The sequence below is a fragment of the Ranitomeya variabilis genome, chromosome 2 (genome assembly GCF_051348905.1).
Source record: "Ranitomeya variabilis isolate aRanVar5 chromosome 2, aRanVar5.hap1, whole genome shotgun sequence".
In the NCBI taxonomy this organism is placed as follows: Eukaryota; Metazoa; Chordata; class Amphibia; order Anura; family Dendrobatidae; genus Ranitomeya; species Ranitomeya variabilis.
In genome coordinates this window covers 144,350,692-144,369,570 of record NC_135233.1, presented here as the reverse complement: position 1 = coordinate 144,369,570, position 18,879 = coordinate 144,350,692, and the positions used below count along the sequence as shown (strand labels likewise).

Genomic DNA, 18,879 nt, shown 5'->3' with positions numbered 1-18,879 from the left:
CGTCAGATGAAGCCACGCCCACTGTGGGAGGGTCTTGACCTCGTGCGCTCCCATAGTAATAAGTGCTGCTCGGTGCTCTCCGTCAGATGAAGCCACGCCCACTGTGGGTGGGTCCTGCCCTCCCATAGTAATAAGTGCTGCTCGGTGCTCTCCGTCAGATGAAGCCACGCCCACTGTGGGTGGGTCCTGCCCTCGTGCCCTCCCATAGTAATAAGTGCTGCTCGGTGCTCTCCGTCAGATGAAGCCACGCCCACTGTGGGAGGGTCTTGACCTCGTGCGCTCCCATAGTAATAAGTGCTGCTCGGTGCGCTCCATCAGATGAAGCCACGCCCACTGTGGGAGGGTCCTGCCCTCGTGCTCCCCCATAGTAATAAGTGCTGCTCTCCATCAGATGAAGCCACGCCCACTGTGGGAGGGTCCTGCCCTCGTGCCCTCCCATAGTAATAAGTGCTGCTCGGTGCTCTCCGTCAGATGAAGCCACGCCCACTGTGGGAGGGTCCTGCCCTCGTGCGCTACTGCGCTCCCTAAAGTGCCGCTCGGTGCTCTCCGTCACATGCTGCCTGTCACCATGCGTTGGCCGCTTCTCCGCAGTGTGTACAGCCGCCTGCCTGGGATCCTGAGCAACAGATACCCGGGTTGGGCAGTCACTGGCGTCCGTCCATCCTCAGCCACGGCGTGGAGGAGCGCACAGGAGCTACACGGCACCGTAGCCAGGTATGGACAGTGCACATCTGCGTGTGTGGGTGGCTCCTGTGGAGCAGTCCTGTGTCATGCTGCGTGTACACTCGGGAGCTACCATCCGATGAATGGAATGGGGGGGATCGATCTAACTTTTTAGGAAGTAGCAATGCCTTTTTGGCAGCAGCTCGCAGAGACTTATGGGAGTTGTAGTTTATAATATGAAGGCAGTAACTGGCTGTGAGCAGCTGACCACTACAAATCCCAGCATGCTTTATCAGCTGGAGATTCTCCGTGTCAGCACGATGCTGATGTTGGTTCAGCAGTTTCTTGCTCACAAAATGTTCTAGTGTTTACACGATTAGTAAGAGGCAGAAATGATCCCACTAATAAACTACATGCAGGGATCATCCTGAGGGGGATACACTAACAGGCAGATGCAGAACGGAGAAAAGTGGCACAAAAATGGGCATCAAAGTGGGCACTGAAGGGTGTTCTCAAAAGGGTTAAAAGACTTTACGCCACTGATCTTAAATTATCATTACACAGAAAAGTATGCGCTCCTGACAGGCCACAAAGGGGTTAAAGGCGTCAGTGCTGGCATCAGAGCGGGCAATTGGCTCATTTTCACAAATACTAAGTGATTGGTGTATTTAAAGGGTTAAATGCCTTTAGAATCTATGTGCATACAGATAGTGATGCCCTATACCCAAATTACTTCACCCTGGCCTAGGCGCGTTCCTGCCATCATAACCTCACATCAAAAAAGCCGCTGTTTACTGATTCGAGGAGGGAAATATGTGTGTGTGTATATATACTTAATTTATTTATTTTTTCCTTCAAAAGATTCAATTTTTTTCCCCACAATAGAAAAGGGACGTTCTCACATTTAAACATAATCTCATATCCAAAGGATGGGGACAGCTATCCGATCCAGGGACGGCCATGTTATTGGTGCAGGGTCCAAGAGGAAACGGGCCCAGTTCCATCTCCAAGACAGGAGCAATTTTGCACTATGATGAGCTCTGAAATTGCTCAGTCTGTGTCCTCCAGGGATCTTATTGCCGGGGGTCCGACCACTGTGGCTCCTTCCGATCCCGAGAAACTTGTTTGAAAGCCAGTGACTGAGGGCAGATATTAATAGCCTAGAGAGGGACCATGGTTATTGCCCCCCCCCTCCCCATGGCTAGAAACATCTGCCCCCAGCCACCCCAGAAAAGGCACATCTGTAAGATGCGCCTATTCTGGCACTTAGCCACTCTCTTCCCACTCCCCTGTAGCGGTGGGATATGGGGTAATAAGGGGTTAATGTCGCCTTGCTATTGTAAGGTGACATTAAGCATGGTTAATAATGGAGAGGAATCAATAAGACACCTATCCATTATTAATCCAATAGTAATAAAGGGTTAAAAACACACACACACACACACACACACACACACACACACACACACACACACACACACACACACACACACACACAATAATTCATGAAAGAAAGACACAGGGTTTTATTATCTTTATTGTACGCTCAATCGAACCGAAGACCCTCGTTCTCCTGTAACAAATTCCAAAATAAAAAAAGCAACAATATCCCATACCTGTCTGCCATACAGTCATGTCCCACGCTGTAAATCCATCTGAATGGGTAAATACAGTTACAACCAGGAGCGATGCTAATGCAGCCGCTCCCGACTGTAAAAGACTACAATAATTCAATAGTGAAGGACACAGACAGAAAGATTCAACACAACTGCATATATATAGGCAGGACCAGGGGATAAAAATGTTCTATGTATTGCAACATTGTCATCAAATAGTGGCCCCTGAGGAAGCCCTTGCGAAACGTGCGTTGGGGCTGCATTTTTCAACCAACTGCACGGACTTATTTGGGTGAGATACTATTGCTTTATTTGATGCATACTGTGTACAGATCTGGATATCCACTTTTGGGCCATAATTGTGGGGTTTTATGAGGATTTGATTAGTCCTAAACCTATCCACTGTTTGATGACAATGTTGCAATACATAGAACATTTTTATCCCCTGGTCCTGCCTATATATATATATGCAGTTGTGTTGAATCTTTCTGTCTGTGTCCTTCACTATTGAATTTATTTGTCTATGGAATTCTTTTAATATTATTGTGTATTTGGTGTGATACCTTTTATATTTATTGCTAATAAATATTTGACCAAATTTTATGGGTAGCTTGGTACTCCTTTTTCTTTTGTTTATAACCATACGTCAGCTTATGTCCAGAAAATGTATGTTACATGTAAATGAGAACTTTTAGGCTATGTGCACAGGTCAGGATTTTTTGCAGAATTTTCCTGAACAAAACCGGACTTTTTCTGCAGGAAATCCGCATGCGTTTTTTTTCGCGCTTTTTTTTTGCGTTTTTTTCCAGAGATTCCCAATGCATTAAAATGGCGGCAAAAATGCAAAAAATCCGCAAAATTAATGAACATGCTGTGTTTTTTACTGCGATGCTTTTTTTTCGCGGAAAAAAACGCATCATGTGCACAAAAATTGCAGAATGCATTAAAAATGATGGGATGCTTATGTATGCGTTTTTTTAAGCTTTTTTCCAGCGGAAAACGGCCGAAAAAATGCGAAAAATCCTGAACGTGTGCACATAGCCTTACATTGCATCTGCCTAGCCAGTATTCTATTATGCTGAAGATTTTTCACTTGCTAATCTGTTCAGAAAACTGCCCATGTGTATTGAATCCTATTGAAATCCTGCTGCCAGATTCCCCAACACAAACTAAATGTGCATGTAGTTCTTTCAAAGACACGTCCAGCAACACCTTGACACAGCCAGTCCGTTCCCCCATTACTGAGAAATCCATGTGTAATTGATATGCAGATGAGGCTGAAGTGCTATGGTAGATCTGAAGCCTCTGTTGCTCCAGGTCTAATCCTCGCCCAGCAGCGCCTCCTCCTGCTTAACTGACGACTCCTTTGCAGTCTACAAAGTATGTCCTACAAGGAACGGTTAAAGGATCTGTGAATGTTTAGTCTGCAAAAAAGAAGGCTAAGTGGAGACTTAATAGCTGTCTAGTAATATCTGAAGGGATGTCAATGTAGATCATGGGTGGGCAATTAGTTTTCCCGAGGGGCCACATGAGAGACCATGACTGTTGTTGAGGGCCGAACCAATAGGCTGAAATTAATTCTGCTCAATATTAATATCAATATATTATAATTATAATATTAATTGTATCACTTAATATTGAGCACAATTAAGTATGCTGACATCCCCTATATATAGTTTGAACTCAAATACAGCCCCTTCTGTATATCGTATGAGCCCCCTTATATATTGTAAGAGCCCCCACACAGCCTCCCTATATACTGCATGAGCCCCACACAGCCTCCCCATATACTGCATGAGCCCCACACAGCCTCCCCATATACTGCATGAGCCCCACACATCCTCCCTATATACAGCATGAGCCCCACACAGCCTCCCTATATACAGCATGAGCCCCACACAGCCTCCCTATATACTGCATGAGCCCCACACAGCCTCCCTATATACTGCATGAGCCCCACACAGCCTCCCCATATACTGCATGAGCCCCACACAGCCTCCCTATATACTGCATGAGCCCCACACAGCCTCCCTATATACTGCATGAGCCCCACACAGCCTCCCTATATACAGCATGAGCCCCACACAGCCTCCCTATATACAGCATGAGCCCCACACAGCCTCCCTATATACTGCATGAGCCCCACACAGCCTCCCTATATACTGCATGAGCCCCACACAGCCTCCCTATATACTGCATGAGCCCCACACAGCCTCCCTATATACTGCATGAGCTCCACACAGCCTCCCTATATACAGCATGAGCCCCACACAGCCTCCCTATATATACTGCATAAGGCCCACACAGCCTCCCTATATACTGCATGAGCCCCATACAGCCTCTCTATATACTGCATGAGCCCCACACAGCCTCCCCATATATACTGCATGAGCCCCACACAGCCTCCCCATATATACTGCATGAGCCCCACACAGCCTCTATCTATCTATCTATCTATCTATCTATCTATCTATCTATCTATCTATCTATCTATCTATCTATCTATCTATCTATCTATCTATCTATCTATCTATCTATCCTGCATGAGCCCACACAGCATAATATATACATACATACATACATACATACATACATATACTACATGAGCCCCACACAGCCTCCCTATATATACTTCGCAAGAGCCCCACACAGCCTCCCATTGTGCAGCACACAACGCCCCCATAGCTTCCCCATGCCCACCCAAACATCCCATACACCTGAAAAAAAAACAAACACCACATACTCCTCTGTCCCCTTCTCCGGCTCTCTGCTTCTGTCTGTGTATCTCCTGTGCGCTGACACGATGAAATGACGTCATCGTGTCAGCTTTTTCACACGCTGATTGGGGGAGGAAGTGGCCGGGACCCCTCCTTGACCAATGAAGTCAGCGCAGATGGAGACAGCGAGCAGACTGGTATGGTGCAGCCCGTGGACCTCTGTTTTCCAGCCCCTCTGCTGTCTCGGTCCGGACTGAGATAGCCAAAGGGCCGGATGTGGACCGTAGGACGCACATTGCCAGGGTCTGGTGTAGAGGGATCATCTTTATTCTCATTTGCACATGGAAACATGAGAAGCAATGGAATGAAACTAAAAGGGAGAAGATACAGATTCGATATAAGGCCGGTGTCACACTTGCGAGTGCAATGCGAGAAACTCGTGCATCGATACCCGGCACTGCCACTGGACCGGAGAGTGTGGCTGCATGGAGCGGTCCCGAGTGCTGGCGGCAGTGTTGGGTATTGATACGAGAGACTCGCGCGAGTTTCTCGCTTTGCGCTCGCAAGTGTGACCCCGGCCTTAGAAAAAACTTTTTGACAGTGAGGGTCATCAATGAGTGGAACAGGTTGCCATGAGAGGTGGTGAGTTCTCCTTCAATGGAAGTCTTCAAACAGAGGCTGGACAGACATCTGTCTGAGATGGTTTAGTGAATCCTGCATTGAGCAGAGGGTTGGACATGATGACCCAACTTTTCTGATTCTTTAAGAGGCAAATGTCATTTATACATGGCCTGTTCTTGGTTGTAGACCCACATGGGAGTATGAGCTAGTGCCAGCGTGATTCCATCAGGGCATTTTAGTCAGTCGCTTAGTTTTGCAGGAACTGCACAGCAGATTGTCATGGCAGTGTGGTCCTGCAGGGAGAAAGGCGAGGGCCGCTGCAGGGAGAAAGGCGAGGGCCGCTGCAGGGAGAAAGGCGAGGGCCGCTGCAGGGAGAAAGGCGAGGGCCGCTGCAGGGAGAAAGGCGAGGGCCGCTGCAGGGAGAAAGGCGAGGGCCGCTGCAGGTTTCCAGCATTGCTGGTGCATGTGAATACAAACCTATCTGTATTTGTTCTATGCTGGTCAGATGGGTGATGTTCTGCTTCTGTCTCTGCAGGAACGTAATACAACTTTCAAAAGACACATTCAGGACCTTGCAGAACGAAAATGCAGCCTTCAAGCCAGTTCTGGCTATAATTCAAGTAAGTAGAGCATGTGATGTGATGTGCAGCTCTCCAGATGGTTTTCTTTTAATAACCAACATGGTGATGTGATTTTGCTAATAAAGCTCGGCCTGCACCCATATACCATGGATCTACAATTATATCAGTAGGGATCATTCAGGAGTAGGTCGTACAGCAGAGCTAAACTACCAGGCTGTTCTATGGGGATTATTGAAATTTGGGGAAATAAAAAGAATGTATCTATTTCTGCCACAAAGACTTTAGTGTTACTATAGCACAAAATACTATATACCAACTTTTTATTTATTTTTTTTTCTCTTCTTTTAATACCAACTCCTGACAGATAATCCTATTTATTTTTCCAGACAAGTAGGAAAGGGGAAAAACCTTTGTGTGAATAAAATTAAAACTTTTATTACTTTCATATAGTAATAATATTACAGTATATATTAAAATCAATAAAATCCACATACACACAAATTAGGATGTATATTGGGTCACTGCTAGATGAGTTGTATGATTATCACAGCGGAGACCACTGAGGTCCCGATTATAGTGTTAGAATGTACAGATATATCCATTACCATTGCTGCTTATTTAATTGAAGGTCAGGTTTTCATAAAATCTATATTTATTGTGTGTTGGGTCTCGGGACCTGTAGAACCACATAGGGGATGTGAGGCTAAATGTGATACAAGCAGACAATGTCTAACACTAGACACCAACTGACATCCTATTATGACAATTAAGATGTCTATAAGCGCTGCTATATGTTATCAGCCAAAGTAAAGCCTATATCATCCAATATAAGAAAAAGAAAAAAAGTGTCAGCAATTATGCCTGACATATCCTATATTAGCCATATTTACACTGTGTTCCAAATTATTATGCACAAAGAGTTTAGGAGTGAGAAGGTTAGAATTTTTTTGTTTGTCATTTAAACTCATTGATGGTGATGTGTGTCAGGGCTCTTTATATCACTGAAAGCAATTGCAGATACCTGTGCAAATTAGTTTGGCAGGTGTGTCCAAATAAAGGCAAGACTACTTAAGAAGGCTGTTCCACATTATTAAGCAGCCTACATTTTTTGCCAAAATGGGAAAGAAAAAGGATGTGTCAGCTGCTGAGAAGCAACAAATTGTGGAGTATTTAGGTCAAGGCATGACTACAATCAACATTGCCAAGACACTTCATCGTGATCATTGCACAATCAAGACGTATGTAGCTGATTCCCAGCACACATGTGTGCGTGCTGATAAGGAAAAATTGAGGACTCTTTCCAACAGGCAATTGCTTAAGGTTAAAAGAGCAGCTGCAAAAATGCCTTGTCATAGCAGCAGACAAGTTTTTGAAGCTGCTGGTGCCTCCAACGTCCCCAGAACAACAAGATGCAGGGTCCTTCAGAGGTTTGCAGCTATGCGTAAGCCATCCTTTCGACCACCTCTATCCACTGCACAGAAGCAGAAACGGCTCCAGTGGGCCAAACGATACATGAAGACTGACTTCCAAACTGTTTTGTTCACCGATGAGTGCCGTGCAACGCTCGATGGTCCAGATGGATGGAGTGGAGGATGGCTGGTTGATGGACACCCCATGAAAACATGGCTAAGGCGCCAACAAGGAGGAGGTGGAGTAATGTTTTGGGCTGGAATCATGGGGAGAGAGATTGTCGGCCACTTTATGATCCCTGAAGGGGTAAAGATGAACTCCATAATCTATGTGGAGTTTCTAAAACAACACTTCCTGCCATGGTTCAAGAGGAAGAACCGTGCTTTCCGCAGCAAGATCATTTTCATGCATAATGCACCGTCTCATGCTGCAAAAAACACATCTGCATCTCTGGCTGCTATGGGCATAAAAGAGGACAAACTTATGGTGTGGCCACCATCTTCCCCTGACCTCAACCCCATTGAGAACCTCTGGAGCATCATCAAAAGGAGTGTCTATGATGGCGGGAGGCAGTTCACATCTAAGCAACAGCTCTGGGAGGGGATTCTGTCCACATGCAAAACAATTGAAGCAGAAACCATCCAAAAACTGACAAATTCAATGGACGAGAGAGTTCAGAAGCTTCTTTCCAACAAGGGGTAACATCACCTAGAATAAAGTTTTTACTTGAAAACTGTTTGATTTCATTTTGTAATAAGCTGATAATGCTTATAACTTCACAATTGACCATTTTTTTGTTCAAAATAAAAAAAAAAGGTTGAAAACTCTGCTGTGCATAATAATTTGGAACATGCATTTTGAGTGTTTATTTTTTTTTTTAAATATACTGTTTTCCTAGGCAGTTTGTTCCAAAACATTGCAATTATACTAGAATAGTAGATGACTGGAAAATAACAATGACTGCAATTCAGATAGGTAATTTAGAGAAAATATGAGGAAATATTATTTGCATAATAATTTGGAACAGAGCTATGAGGTGGTGTAACTCCGCTGCCGCTCTGATGGCAGGCACAATATGATCTGACATGCGAGCTGCATCCAGTGTTTGTGGCTGGTGTTAGACACCGCATATAAGTATAAGCAGTGCTATCAGGCAATGTAACTCCACTGCTGCTATCTAAGTTTTTGCTATCTAATCTGAAGACAGCAGGAGATAGAGGCTGAAACGCAGAATTCAGGGATGTGTCACTTGTCAAAGTGCTGTGTGCTTCGGTTTACTAACTGTGAAAGATTTATCACTAAGAGATTAACATTGCCGACAACATTAGTCCAGCAACTAAGCACCTCCCTGTCTATGGACTTTGCACATGGAGAGCCTGGTGTGGGCGGGGTTAGCTGTGGTGTGGGCGGGACTAGCTTTCTCAGCTCTGCTTTATTCAAAATCTAAAGGCTCTGATTGTGTCAGAACGGCTGCATCCAGAAATCTAAGTGATACGTCGTTGGATTCGGCTTCTTTTTGCCTACACTAGGCTTCTCTCAGACAAGGTAGCAACAACCTGCTGACAGATTCCCTCTAACTGGTTAACAAGGTACAGGAAAAATATACCTTTGGATCATGATGAGTCAGTCGCCTACAAGCTTTGTAGTTAATGTTCATAATATGAAAATCTGTATAAAAGTGGTCCCCAATTGTATAGTGGTAGCCAAGATATCCCAAAATAATTACAAATACTGATCAGTACACATGTAGCGTATTACTATAAGTATAACCAGTCACAACGCCAATTAAAAAATGGATAGATCTTAAAATAAAACCCCTTTAATGGGGTCTGCCAGTTAAAAAAAAAAAATCAATGTTCCGGCTTCTTTTCACTTAAAAGGAGCAAAAAAGCCTGTATTTTACTTGTTCTTCCAGGATCTAATGCGAAGTCTCTACTGCTGCGCCCATTATTTGGATTGTCTGCAGCGCTGACATCGCTACAGCCAATAACTTAACTCAGTAGGTTATTCTGTCAACTTGTGGAGCCATTAAGCTTCTTTATGGACTGCAGCACTATCATGTGATTTCAGTGCTGCAGACAATAACAGACATCGGGGGCAGGGACTGAGACTCGGCACTGGACCTGGCAAGGGTGAGGAAGGCATGGTGTGTAGATAAAGAGATTATAGATTGTAAACTTGTGATCAGGACACTCGCATCTCCTGTTACTGTGGAACTATGTGTTACTTTGTATTGACTTTACTATTCAGCTGGGTTATGTATAGACCATAAAGTGCTGGAGAATTTGTCGGTATATAAGTAAAATTATCTGAGTATATTATATTTATACTGCAGCTGGGGGTCGGCGTTTGTGAAAATAGCACATTATCGGGAAGCAACACAAAATAGTGGAACATATTCCAGCATGCTGGTTGACCCTAAATACAGATGGCAGATATGAAGGATGGACACGCGTGTGTTCTCTTACAAGCACGTCAGTGGTGATGTGAGGCCACCCTTCATGAGCTGCCAATGTCGCACCCTTTACTAATGTAAGACATTCACATTGTACTTGTCATTTGCAGGCAAACAAAGATGATGTGACCTTGCAGACAACTAGACACTTTGCACAAGAGGTGAGTTTGTTCTTCTCTGCTGGCGACTCGTCTGATTAGTAGTTGTAGCCTGACATCTCTGCTCTGACACAATAGTCCTGGACTGCCAACATGGCTCCTGGACCAGGATCTTGCAAATCGTTTGGCTCAGCAGTATGAAAACATCCATGGGCCTTATACTGTGGCCTAAAATTCCTACTACATGAACAATTAGAATTGTGCTGACCACTAGAAGCTACGTTCGTGGATTTTCCAGTTTACTTTCTTGGGCTAGGTAATACATTTCTGAACTTGGAGATTTGACTGCACGAAGGGGCAATGACACTAATGGTGCACTCACACATCTGCATGAAGTCCAAGTGCTGCCCGATATTTTATCAGACGGCACTCGGACCCTTGGAGCCTGATTCATCAAAGCTTTTACCTCCAGTAACATGCTTTAAAAAGTCACAAAACTTTGGCGCAACGCTGAACTAAAATTTCGCAACTTTTTGCATTCTCACAATTTTTGGCTAGCTTTGACGAAGTGAGCGGAGCTGGGGTTGGGTTAGGTGCGTAGTGATCGTCACTCTTCAATTCTTGTGAACAACGCCAGTCTTGATTAATCTGGGCCCTAGTCTTACAGAAGCATTCAACCATCTGTGAACATGACGGATCTGAAAGTGAGATTGGTGAAACAGATCTTGTCCTGCTCTGATCCAAGTTGAGCATTAGAATGCGATGTAGTTCATCGGTGTGGGACCTTCTTTCTGCCAACTGCCATTTGCATATTTAGACCATCTTTCAGGAGCCGTACAAAATTGTCAACTTGACATTTTATCTGGCTATATTTGGTCAAACATTTAATTAACTTTCCCCACCAATGTGATGGCCGGAATGGCTTCTCTTTGGTGCGGCTGTGATGTCAGGTGGTAGTGATCATGTTGCTACTCACAACTGCTTTCCCTGGTTTGCGTTGTCCTTTGCGGTATGAGTCTGAACACAGATGTATATTAAACTACTTGTCTCCTCACAGTTAGAAATCACTGCTCACGTTACATTTATAGAACTTAAACAGTGGAGGGGGCTTCTGTATATACAGGTCCTTCTCAAAAAATTAGCATATAGTGTTAAATTTCATTATTTACCATAATGTAATGATTACAATTAAACTTTCATATATTATAGATTCATTATCCACCAACTGAAATTTGTCAGGTCTTTTATTGTTTTAATACTGATGATTTTGGCATACAACTCCTGATAACTCAAAAAACCTGTCTCAATAAATTAGCATATTTCACCCGTCCAATCAAATAAAAGTTTTTTTTAATAACAAACAAAAAAACCATCAAATAATAATGTTCAGTTATGCACTCAATACTTGGTCGGGGATCCTTTGGCAGAAATGACTGCTTCAATGCGGCGTGGCATGGAGGCAATCAGCCTGTGACACTGCTGAGATGTTATGGAGGCCCAGGATGCTTCAATAGCGGCCTTAAGCTCATCCAGAGTGTTGGGTCTTGCGTCTCTCAACTTTCTCTTCACAATATCCCACAGATTCTCTATGGGGTTCAGGTCAGGAGAGTTGGCAGGCCAATTGAGCACAGTAATACCATGGTCAGTAAACCATTTACCAGTGGTTTTGGCATTGTGAGCAGGTGCCAGGTCGTGCTGAAAAATGAAATCTTCATCTCCATAAAGCATTTCAGCCGATGGAAGCATGAAGTGCTCCAAAATCTCCTGATAGCTAGCTGCATTGACCCTGCCCTTGATGAAACACAGTGGACCAACACCAGCAGCTGACATGGCACCCCACACCATCACTGACTGTGGGTACTTGACACTGGACTTCAGGCATTTTGGCATTTCCTTCTCCCCAGTCTTCCTCCAGACTCTGGCACCTTGATTTCCGAATGACATGCAAAATTTGCTTTCATCAGAAAAAAGTACTTGGGACCACTTAGCAACAGTCCAGTGCTGCTTCTCTGTAGCCCAGGTCAGGCGCTTCTGCCGCTGTTTATGGTTCAAAAGTGGCTTTACCTGGGGAATGCGGCACCTGTAGCCCATTTCCTGCACACGCCTGTGCACGGTGGCTCTGGATGTTTCCACACCAGACTCAGTCCACTGCTTCCTCAGGTTCCCCAAGGTCTGGAATCGGTCCTTCTCCACAATCTTCCTCAGGGTCCGGTCACCTCTTCTCGTTGTACAGCGTTTTCTGCCACATTGTTTCCTTCCAACAGACTTACCATTGAGGTGCCTTGATACAGCACTCTGGGAACAGCCTATTTGTTGAGAAATTTCTTTCTGGGTCTTACCCTCTTGCTTGAGGGTGTCAATGATGGCCTTCTTGACATCTGTCAGGTCGCTAGTCTTACCCATGATGGGGGTTTTGAGTAATGAACCAGGCAGGGAGTTTTTAAAAGCCTCAGGTATCTTTTGCATGTGTTTAGAGTTAATTAGTTGATTCAGAAGATTAGGGTAATAGGTCGTTTAGAGAACCTTTTCTTGATATGCTAATTTATTGAGACAGGTTTTTTGGGTTATCAGGAGTTGTATGCCAAAATCATCAGTATTAAAACAATAAAAGACCTGACAAATTTCAGTTGGTGGATAATGAATCTATAATATATGAAAGTTTAATTGTAATCATTACATTATGGTAAATAATGAAATTTAACACTATATGCTAATTTTTTGAGAAGGACCTGTATACATCACATAGGAGACCCCAAGACTGCTCTACATGCATCACATTTGAGACATTAGTGCTGCAGTATATGCATCACAGGAGACGCTGGGGGCACATATATCACAGGAGGAGTCGGGGCTGCCTCTCCTGTTTTCGGTGGGACTGGATCACAGAGGGCATGGACTCCACCCACAAAGTACATCCTAATGCAGGAATTAATCCTTTATTCCATGCACCACAGCATGCACGTTGTGTCAGGAGCAATTAAAGAACTGATCCTTGGCCCGAGCACTGTGGTCCCCAGGAATCTGCCTAGGGTCCAGAGAAAAGGACAGTAGTTTCCTACCCATGATGTTCTTAGTTGGTCATTGTAATATTTGGGCAGCACACATATATTCACACACATGTATGAATTCAATCTTCAGCAAGTGCTGTGTTCCCTTTTGTTGATGTAGCTTCAATGCCAGGCACATCTACATGGTGCTCACAACAGCTCAGTCACATTCAAATGAACCGTACCAGGCACAATCCCTACCGATACAATCATCCTGACAAAAATGTAAACTTCAAAAATATAGTCATGGCCCTCATAGAATGAAGTAACCACATAGATAAGGAAAAAACGAAAACAGAACCACATTCCTACAAAGACAATCACCCATCATTGTACTTGGAAAAGTATAAAAAATGCTATTTTATTAAATAACAAACCAAATTACAAAAAAGTCAGGATCAGAACAGTAAGGACTTGGATGCAAAGGTGCACACCCAGGAACATTGTGTAGTGGGGTAGCAACTCGTACTTTAAAAAAAAAAAAAAAAAACAGTAACCCAAATAATTCTTGAAATAAACATAACACTATGAGTTATTGCAAGTGCAAAGAGTCACAAACCGATTTTAACCCCTTAACAACCGCCGATACGCCTTTTCACGGCGGCAATTAAGGGTACTTAAACCACAGCGCCGTTAATTAACGGCGTTGTGGAAAATGTATAGCCCCCGCCCAGAGTCGGATTTTCTCTGGGATCTCGGCTGCCAGGGGTAACAAAGACCCCAGAGAACATAATTCGGGTCGGTTTTTACCGACCCCGGTTTTGTGATTGCCGTTATTAACCGTATAACGGCATCCGCATAAAAAAAAAAAAAGAAGAAAAAAAGGCCGGTGTGCCATTTAATTTCTCCGTCCTCTGATGTGATCGCACATCAGAGGAGAGAGAAATAGTCCCTGATTTTACCCACCCCCCCCCCGGTACCTCCAGGTGCTCCTCGGCCCTCCTGCTTCCTCCCCATGGGCGCCGCCATCTTCTCGGGAAGAAAATGGCAGGTGCATGCGCAATGCGCCCGCCGAGATCTGCCGGCCCCTGGCAACAATAGGAAGATTTTTTCCTATTGGTTCATTTTGGTCACTGTGATGGGGTCTATCACATTGATCAAAATAAGAAAAATAATAAATACACCCCCCCCCCCCCTTATCACCCCCTTAGTTAGGGAAAAATTATAAAATATAGAATATTTCCATTTTTCAGTTAGGGTTACAGTTGGGCAAACGTGACTTGTGCTAAAGTTAGGGTTGGGTGTAAAGTTAGGGCTAGGGTTGGGATTAAGGTTGGGATTAGGGTTGGGTTTGGGGTTAGGGATGGCTTTAGGGTTAGGGTTGGGATTAGGGTTGGGTTTGGGGTTAGGGATGGATTTAGGGTTGGGGTTAGGGTTGGGGTTAGGGTTGGGATTGGTTGGGATTGGGGTTAGGGATGGGTTTACGGTTGGGATAAGGGTTGGGTTTGGGGTTAGGGTTGGGATTGGGGTTGGGGTTGGGATTAGGGTTGGGATTAGGGATGGGTTTAGGGTTGGGGTTAGGGTTAGGTTTGGGATTAGGGTTAGGGTTGGGATTAGGGTTAGGTTTGGGATCAGTGTTAGTTTTGTGGTTAGGGTTGGGATTAGGGTTGTATTGGGGTTAGGGTTGTGATTAGGGTTATGGTTGGGGTTAGGGGTGTGTTGGGGTTAGGTTTGGAGTTAGAATTGGGGGGGTTTCCACTGTTTTGGTACATCAGGGGGTCTCCAAACACAACATGGCTCCACTATTGATTCCAGCCAATTTTGCGTTCAAAAAGTCAAATGCTGCTCCCTCCCTTCTAAGCTCTGCCGTGTGCCCAAACAGTGCTTTACCCCCACATATGGGGCATCAGCGTATTCAGGACAAATTGGACAACTTTTGAGGTCCAATTTCTCCTGTTACCCTTGTGAAAATAAAAAATTGTGTAAATTTTTGTGGAAAAACATGATTTTTTTTATTTTCACGGCTCTGCATTATAAACTTCTGTGAAGCACTTGGAGGTTCAAAGTGCTCACCACACATCTAGATAAGTTCCTTGGGGGTCTAGTTTCCAATATAGTGTCACTTGTGGGGGGTTTCCACGGTTTAGGCACATCAGGTTAATTTTTTCCTTCAGTTCCTGTGAAGCACGTAAAGGGTTAATAAGCTTCTTGAATGTGGTTTTGAGCACCTTGATGGGTGTAGTTTTTTTTACATTGGTGTCACTTTTGGGTATTTTCTGTCATGTACACCCCTCAAAGTGACTTTAAATGTGAGATGGCTTTGTAAATTTTGTAGTAAAAATGAGAAATTGCTGGTCAACTTTTAACCCTTATAATTTCCTAACAAAAAAAATTGTGCTGATGTAAAGTAGACATGTGGGAAATGTTGTTTAACTATTTTGTAGCTTTTTTTTAGCTTCTTTTGCAACATATCTCTGATTTTTAGGGCATAAAAATTCAAAGTTTGAAAATTGGCAAATTTAAAAAATTTTCACCATATTTCCGTATTTTTCATAAATAAACGCAAGTAATATCGAAGAAATTTTACAACTTACATGAAGTTTAACACCAATGAGTGAACCTAATAATATATACCAACGTAAGGCAAAAAACTACAAATATCCACCAAAACTATTGCCCACAATGCTGGTTTAGATAATGTAAACTTTATTATCAAGTATGTAACAATAAAAACACACAAAAAAATATAAAAAATCAAGTACAGGAAAGACCGGTGGGTATGGCTACAAAAAATGGCTTAGTTTATATCAAATACATAGCAGGACTATATAATTGATTGTTCACACAAATATATATAAATAAATAGTATCAGTTCAAATTGCGAGCAGCAGCAATCGAGCAAGTAATAAATATAAGGTGCATTATCATAATATACATAGTCAAACTACAATCAGTAGTATAAGAGCATAAGTAGAAAAATGCCAGAGCGCAACTGCCCGCCATATATAACATATATCGCCAAGAAAGTCAGTATGTAGAGTATATAGCATATGCTTACCCAGTAAGAGCCAGGAGCCAGGGACCCACCACACCCGACGCGCGTTTTGCTATGGAAAGCTTCGTCCAGGGGTGGTGGGTAGCTGGAAACGAGGCAATTTATATTCGACATTGGCCAATGACTGAGAGGCGCATTGACTCTCGTGTTAAAATTAGTATTTTCAGTATACAGACAAGATCCCTAATACTAGATCTGCACCTGACACCTATAAATAATCACCATACATGAAAAAGAAGGAAAGAACATGAAATATATCCGCCGCGATATTAACACATCCAACCGGAAGAATATCTCCTAGATCGTAGATCGTAGAGAACATCTGGGTAGCGCGCTCTGAGAATGAATGCAGACTCTGCTGTGTCCATGGTAACAAAACAACGTCAGCGTATCCTGTAACCGGAAGAACATCTCCTGAAGCGCAAAGAAGGACCTCCGGGTGATGTGCTCAAGGAGTAAATGCAGACTCCACTGTGTCCATGGCAACCAACAACATCCGCACCAACGAGATTGTATAAATCAGTTCCAGGCTGACGAAATCATGAACACTTCTTATTTACGGTAATCAGAACACAGTTTCCAATCATGCTGTATTTCGAAATAAAGGGACTTCTATAGAGCGCAGATATATTTCCAAAGAAACATAAGTCTGAAATTCAAATTAATCACATGACACCCCGCAAGGATAGCTGTAATCTACGGGAAAATAGGTAAATAAAGTGAAGAGACCCTGAAAAAATAAATAAATAAATAAACACAAGATACATGTGTGTACATATAGAGTGCAAGTGATCACAAGTAATGGTATTAACTGTAAATTACTATAATTACTAAGAAAGTGTATGTGACACTCACAAAAATAATATAAAAAAATAATAAGCTTGTGATAATATGTACGGTAATTTATAATTAAATATAGTACAAGTGCAAAAGACAGTGTGCAAAAAGGTGTAGCAATAAATATGCTAAAAAATAAAAATAATAAAAAACAATAAGAAATGAAAAATAATAGATAAAAAATAAAAGCTAATAATAAAAATAAACAGTAAAAATTGGAAAAATAAATAATAGGATCACTCCACAATCTCAGATACAAAACGGCTCCCATGGTAGGATCTGAATGAGATGAATTAAGGCCAAAGACAACAAAACCTCTGTAAAGAGGAAAAAAATAAAAATGAATATACAACATAAACACGAAAAAAACTACCCAACGAACAGAAGACAGACAGATAAAATCACAAGCAAGAAAGACAACCGCCAAAAGGTCAGAGTAAATCAATTTGGAAGGAACGGTACAAAACTATTATGGTCATTAAGACCATTTGGAGTGATTGTATTTAATTTGAACATCCATAGAGATTCTCTCTGTGCTAGGAGCCTTTTCCAATTGCCACCACGTGTTCCAGGAAAAACTCTATCAATACCCCTAACTTGAAACTTTGAGGAATCACAGCCGTGATAGATCTTGAAATGGCGTGGGATCGTTTTCAAAATGTTTATATCATTTACTTCACTAGCAGCTTCGATATCCAAGACGTGTTCACGCACACGACGACGTAACTCTCTTGATGTCATACCGATATATATATATAAGGTTACAGGGACAAGTACCATAGTAAATGACACCCTTTGTAGTACAATTGATAGAATGTGTAATAGTATATTTCTTATCATCGGAGGAATTGGTAAAGTCTTTTGCTGGGCAGATATTCTTACGAGCAACACATTTACCACATGTCGTACATCCCCACAAGGGTCCCCTAGAATTAAATAGATATTTTTCTTTATCCTTCTTGTGGTGACTGTGTACAAGTTTATCACGGAGGTTACTGGACCTCCTATAGATCACAGATGGACTTTTATCCACTATTTTTGCAATGGTTTTATCCAATCGTAGAACCATCCAATGTTTCTCCAATATTTTGTACACTTCATCGCTCCTAGAGTGAAAATCTGCAATAAACCTTACCTTAGAATCCAAGTTTGATCTATTACTTCTCTTCTTTAATAATTCAGTCCCACTGCTCATTTGTGCACGCTTGTAGGCCCGACGAATACATTGTGACCCATACCCACGATCCGAAAAGTGTTGTCGAAGATCCGCGGCTTGTTTTTCAAAATTAGATTCACTAGAGCATATCCTCCTGGCTCTTAGAAATTGTCCTGTTGGGATATTCCGAATTAAATGTCTTGGATGGTGTGATGAAGCATGTAAGGGTACTGTCTCACAGTGGCACTTTTGTCGCTACGACGGTACGATCCGTGACGTTCCAGCGATATCCATACGATATCGCGGTGTCTGACACGCAGCAGCGATCAGGGACCCTGCTGAGAATCGTATGTCGTAGCAGATCATTTGGAACTTTCTTTCGTCGCTGGATCTCCCACTGTCATCGTTGGATCGGTGTGTGTGACACCGATCCAACGATGCGTTCGCTTGTAACCAGGGTAAACATCGGGTTACTAAGCGCAGGGCCGCGCTTAGTAACCCGATGTTTACCCTGGTTACCATCGTAAAAGTAAAAAAAAAAAAAACGTACATACTCACATTCCGGTGTCCGTCAGGTCCCTTGCAGTCTGCTTCCCGCTCTGACTGACTGCCGGCCGGAAAGTAAGAGCAGAGCACAGCGGTGACGTCACCGCTGTGATCTGCTTTCACTTTACGGCAGCACT

At 43.1% G+C, this 18,879-nt stretch overlaps 1 protein-coding gene across 1 annotated transcript in view; it reads left to right on the top strand.

Annotated features, from left to right (window-relative positions):
• The first annotated feature begins 393 nt into the window (after window positions 1-393).
• MTHFD1L (methylenetetrahydrofolate dehydrogenase (NADP+ dependent) 1 like) overlaps window positions 394-18,879 on the top strand; it is a 310,972-nt gene continuing 292,486 nt past the window's right edge. The window contains exons 1-3 of the mRNA XM_077283047.1: window positions 394-714; window positions 6,153-6,237; window positions 10,174-10,224. Coding sequence (XP_077139162.1) covers window positions 554-714; window positions 6,153-6,237; window positions 10,174-10,224 — 297 coding nt within the window. The 5' untranslated portion in view covers window positions 394-553. The remainder of the gene's footprint in view (window positions 715-6,152; window positions 6,238-10,173; window positions 10,225-18,879) is intronic.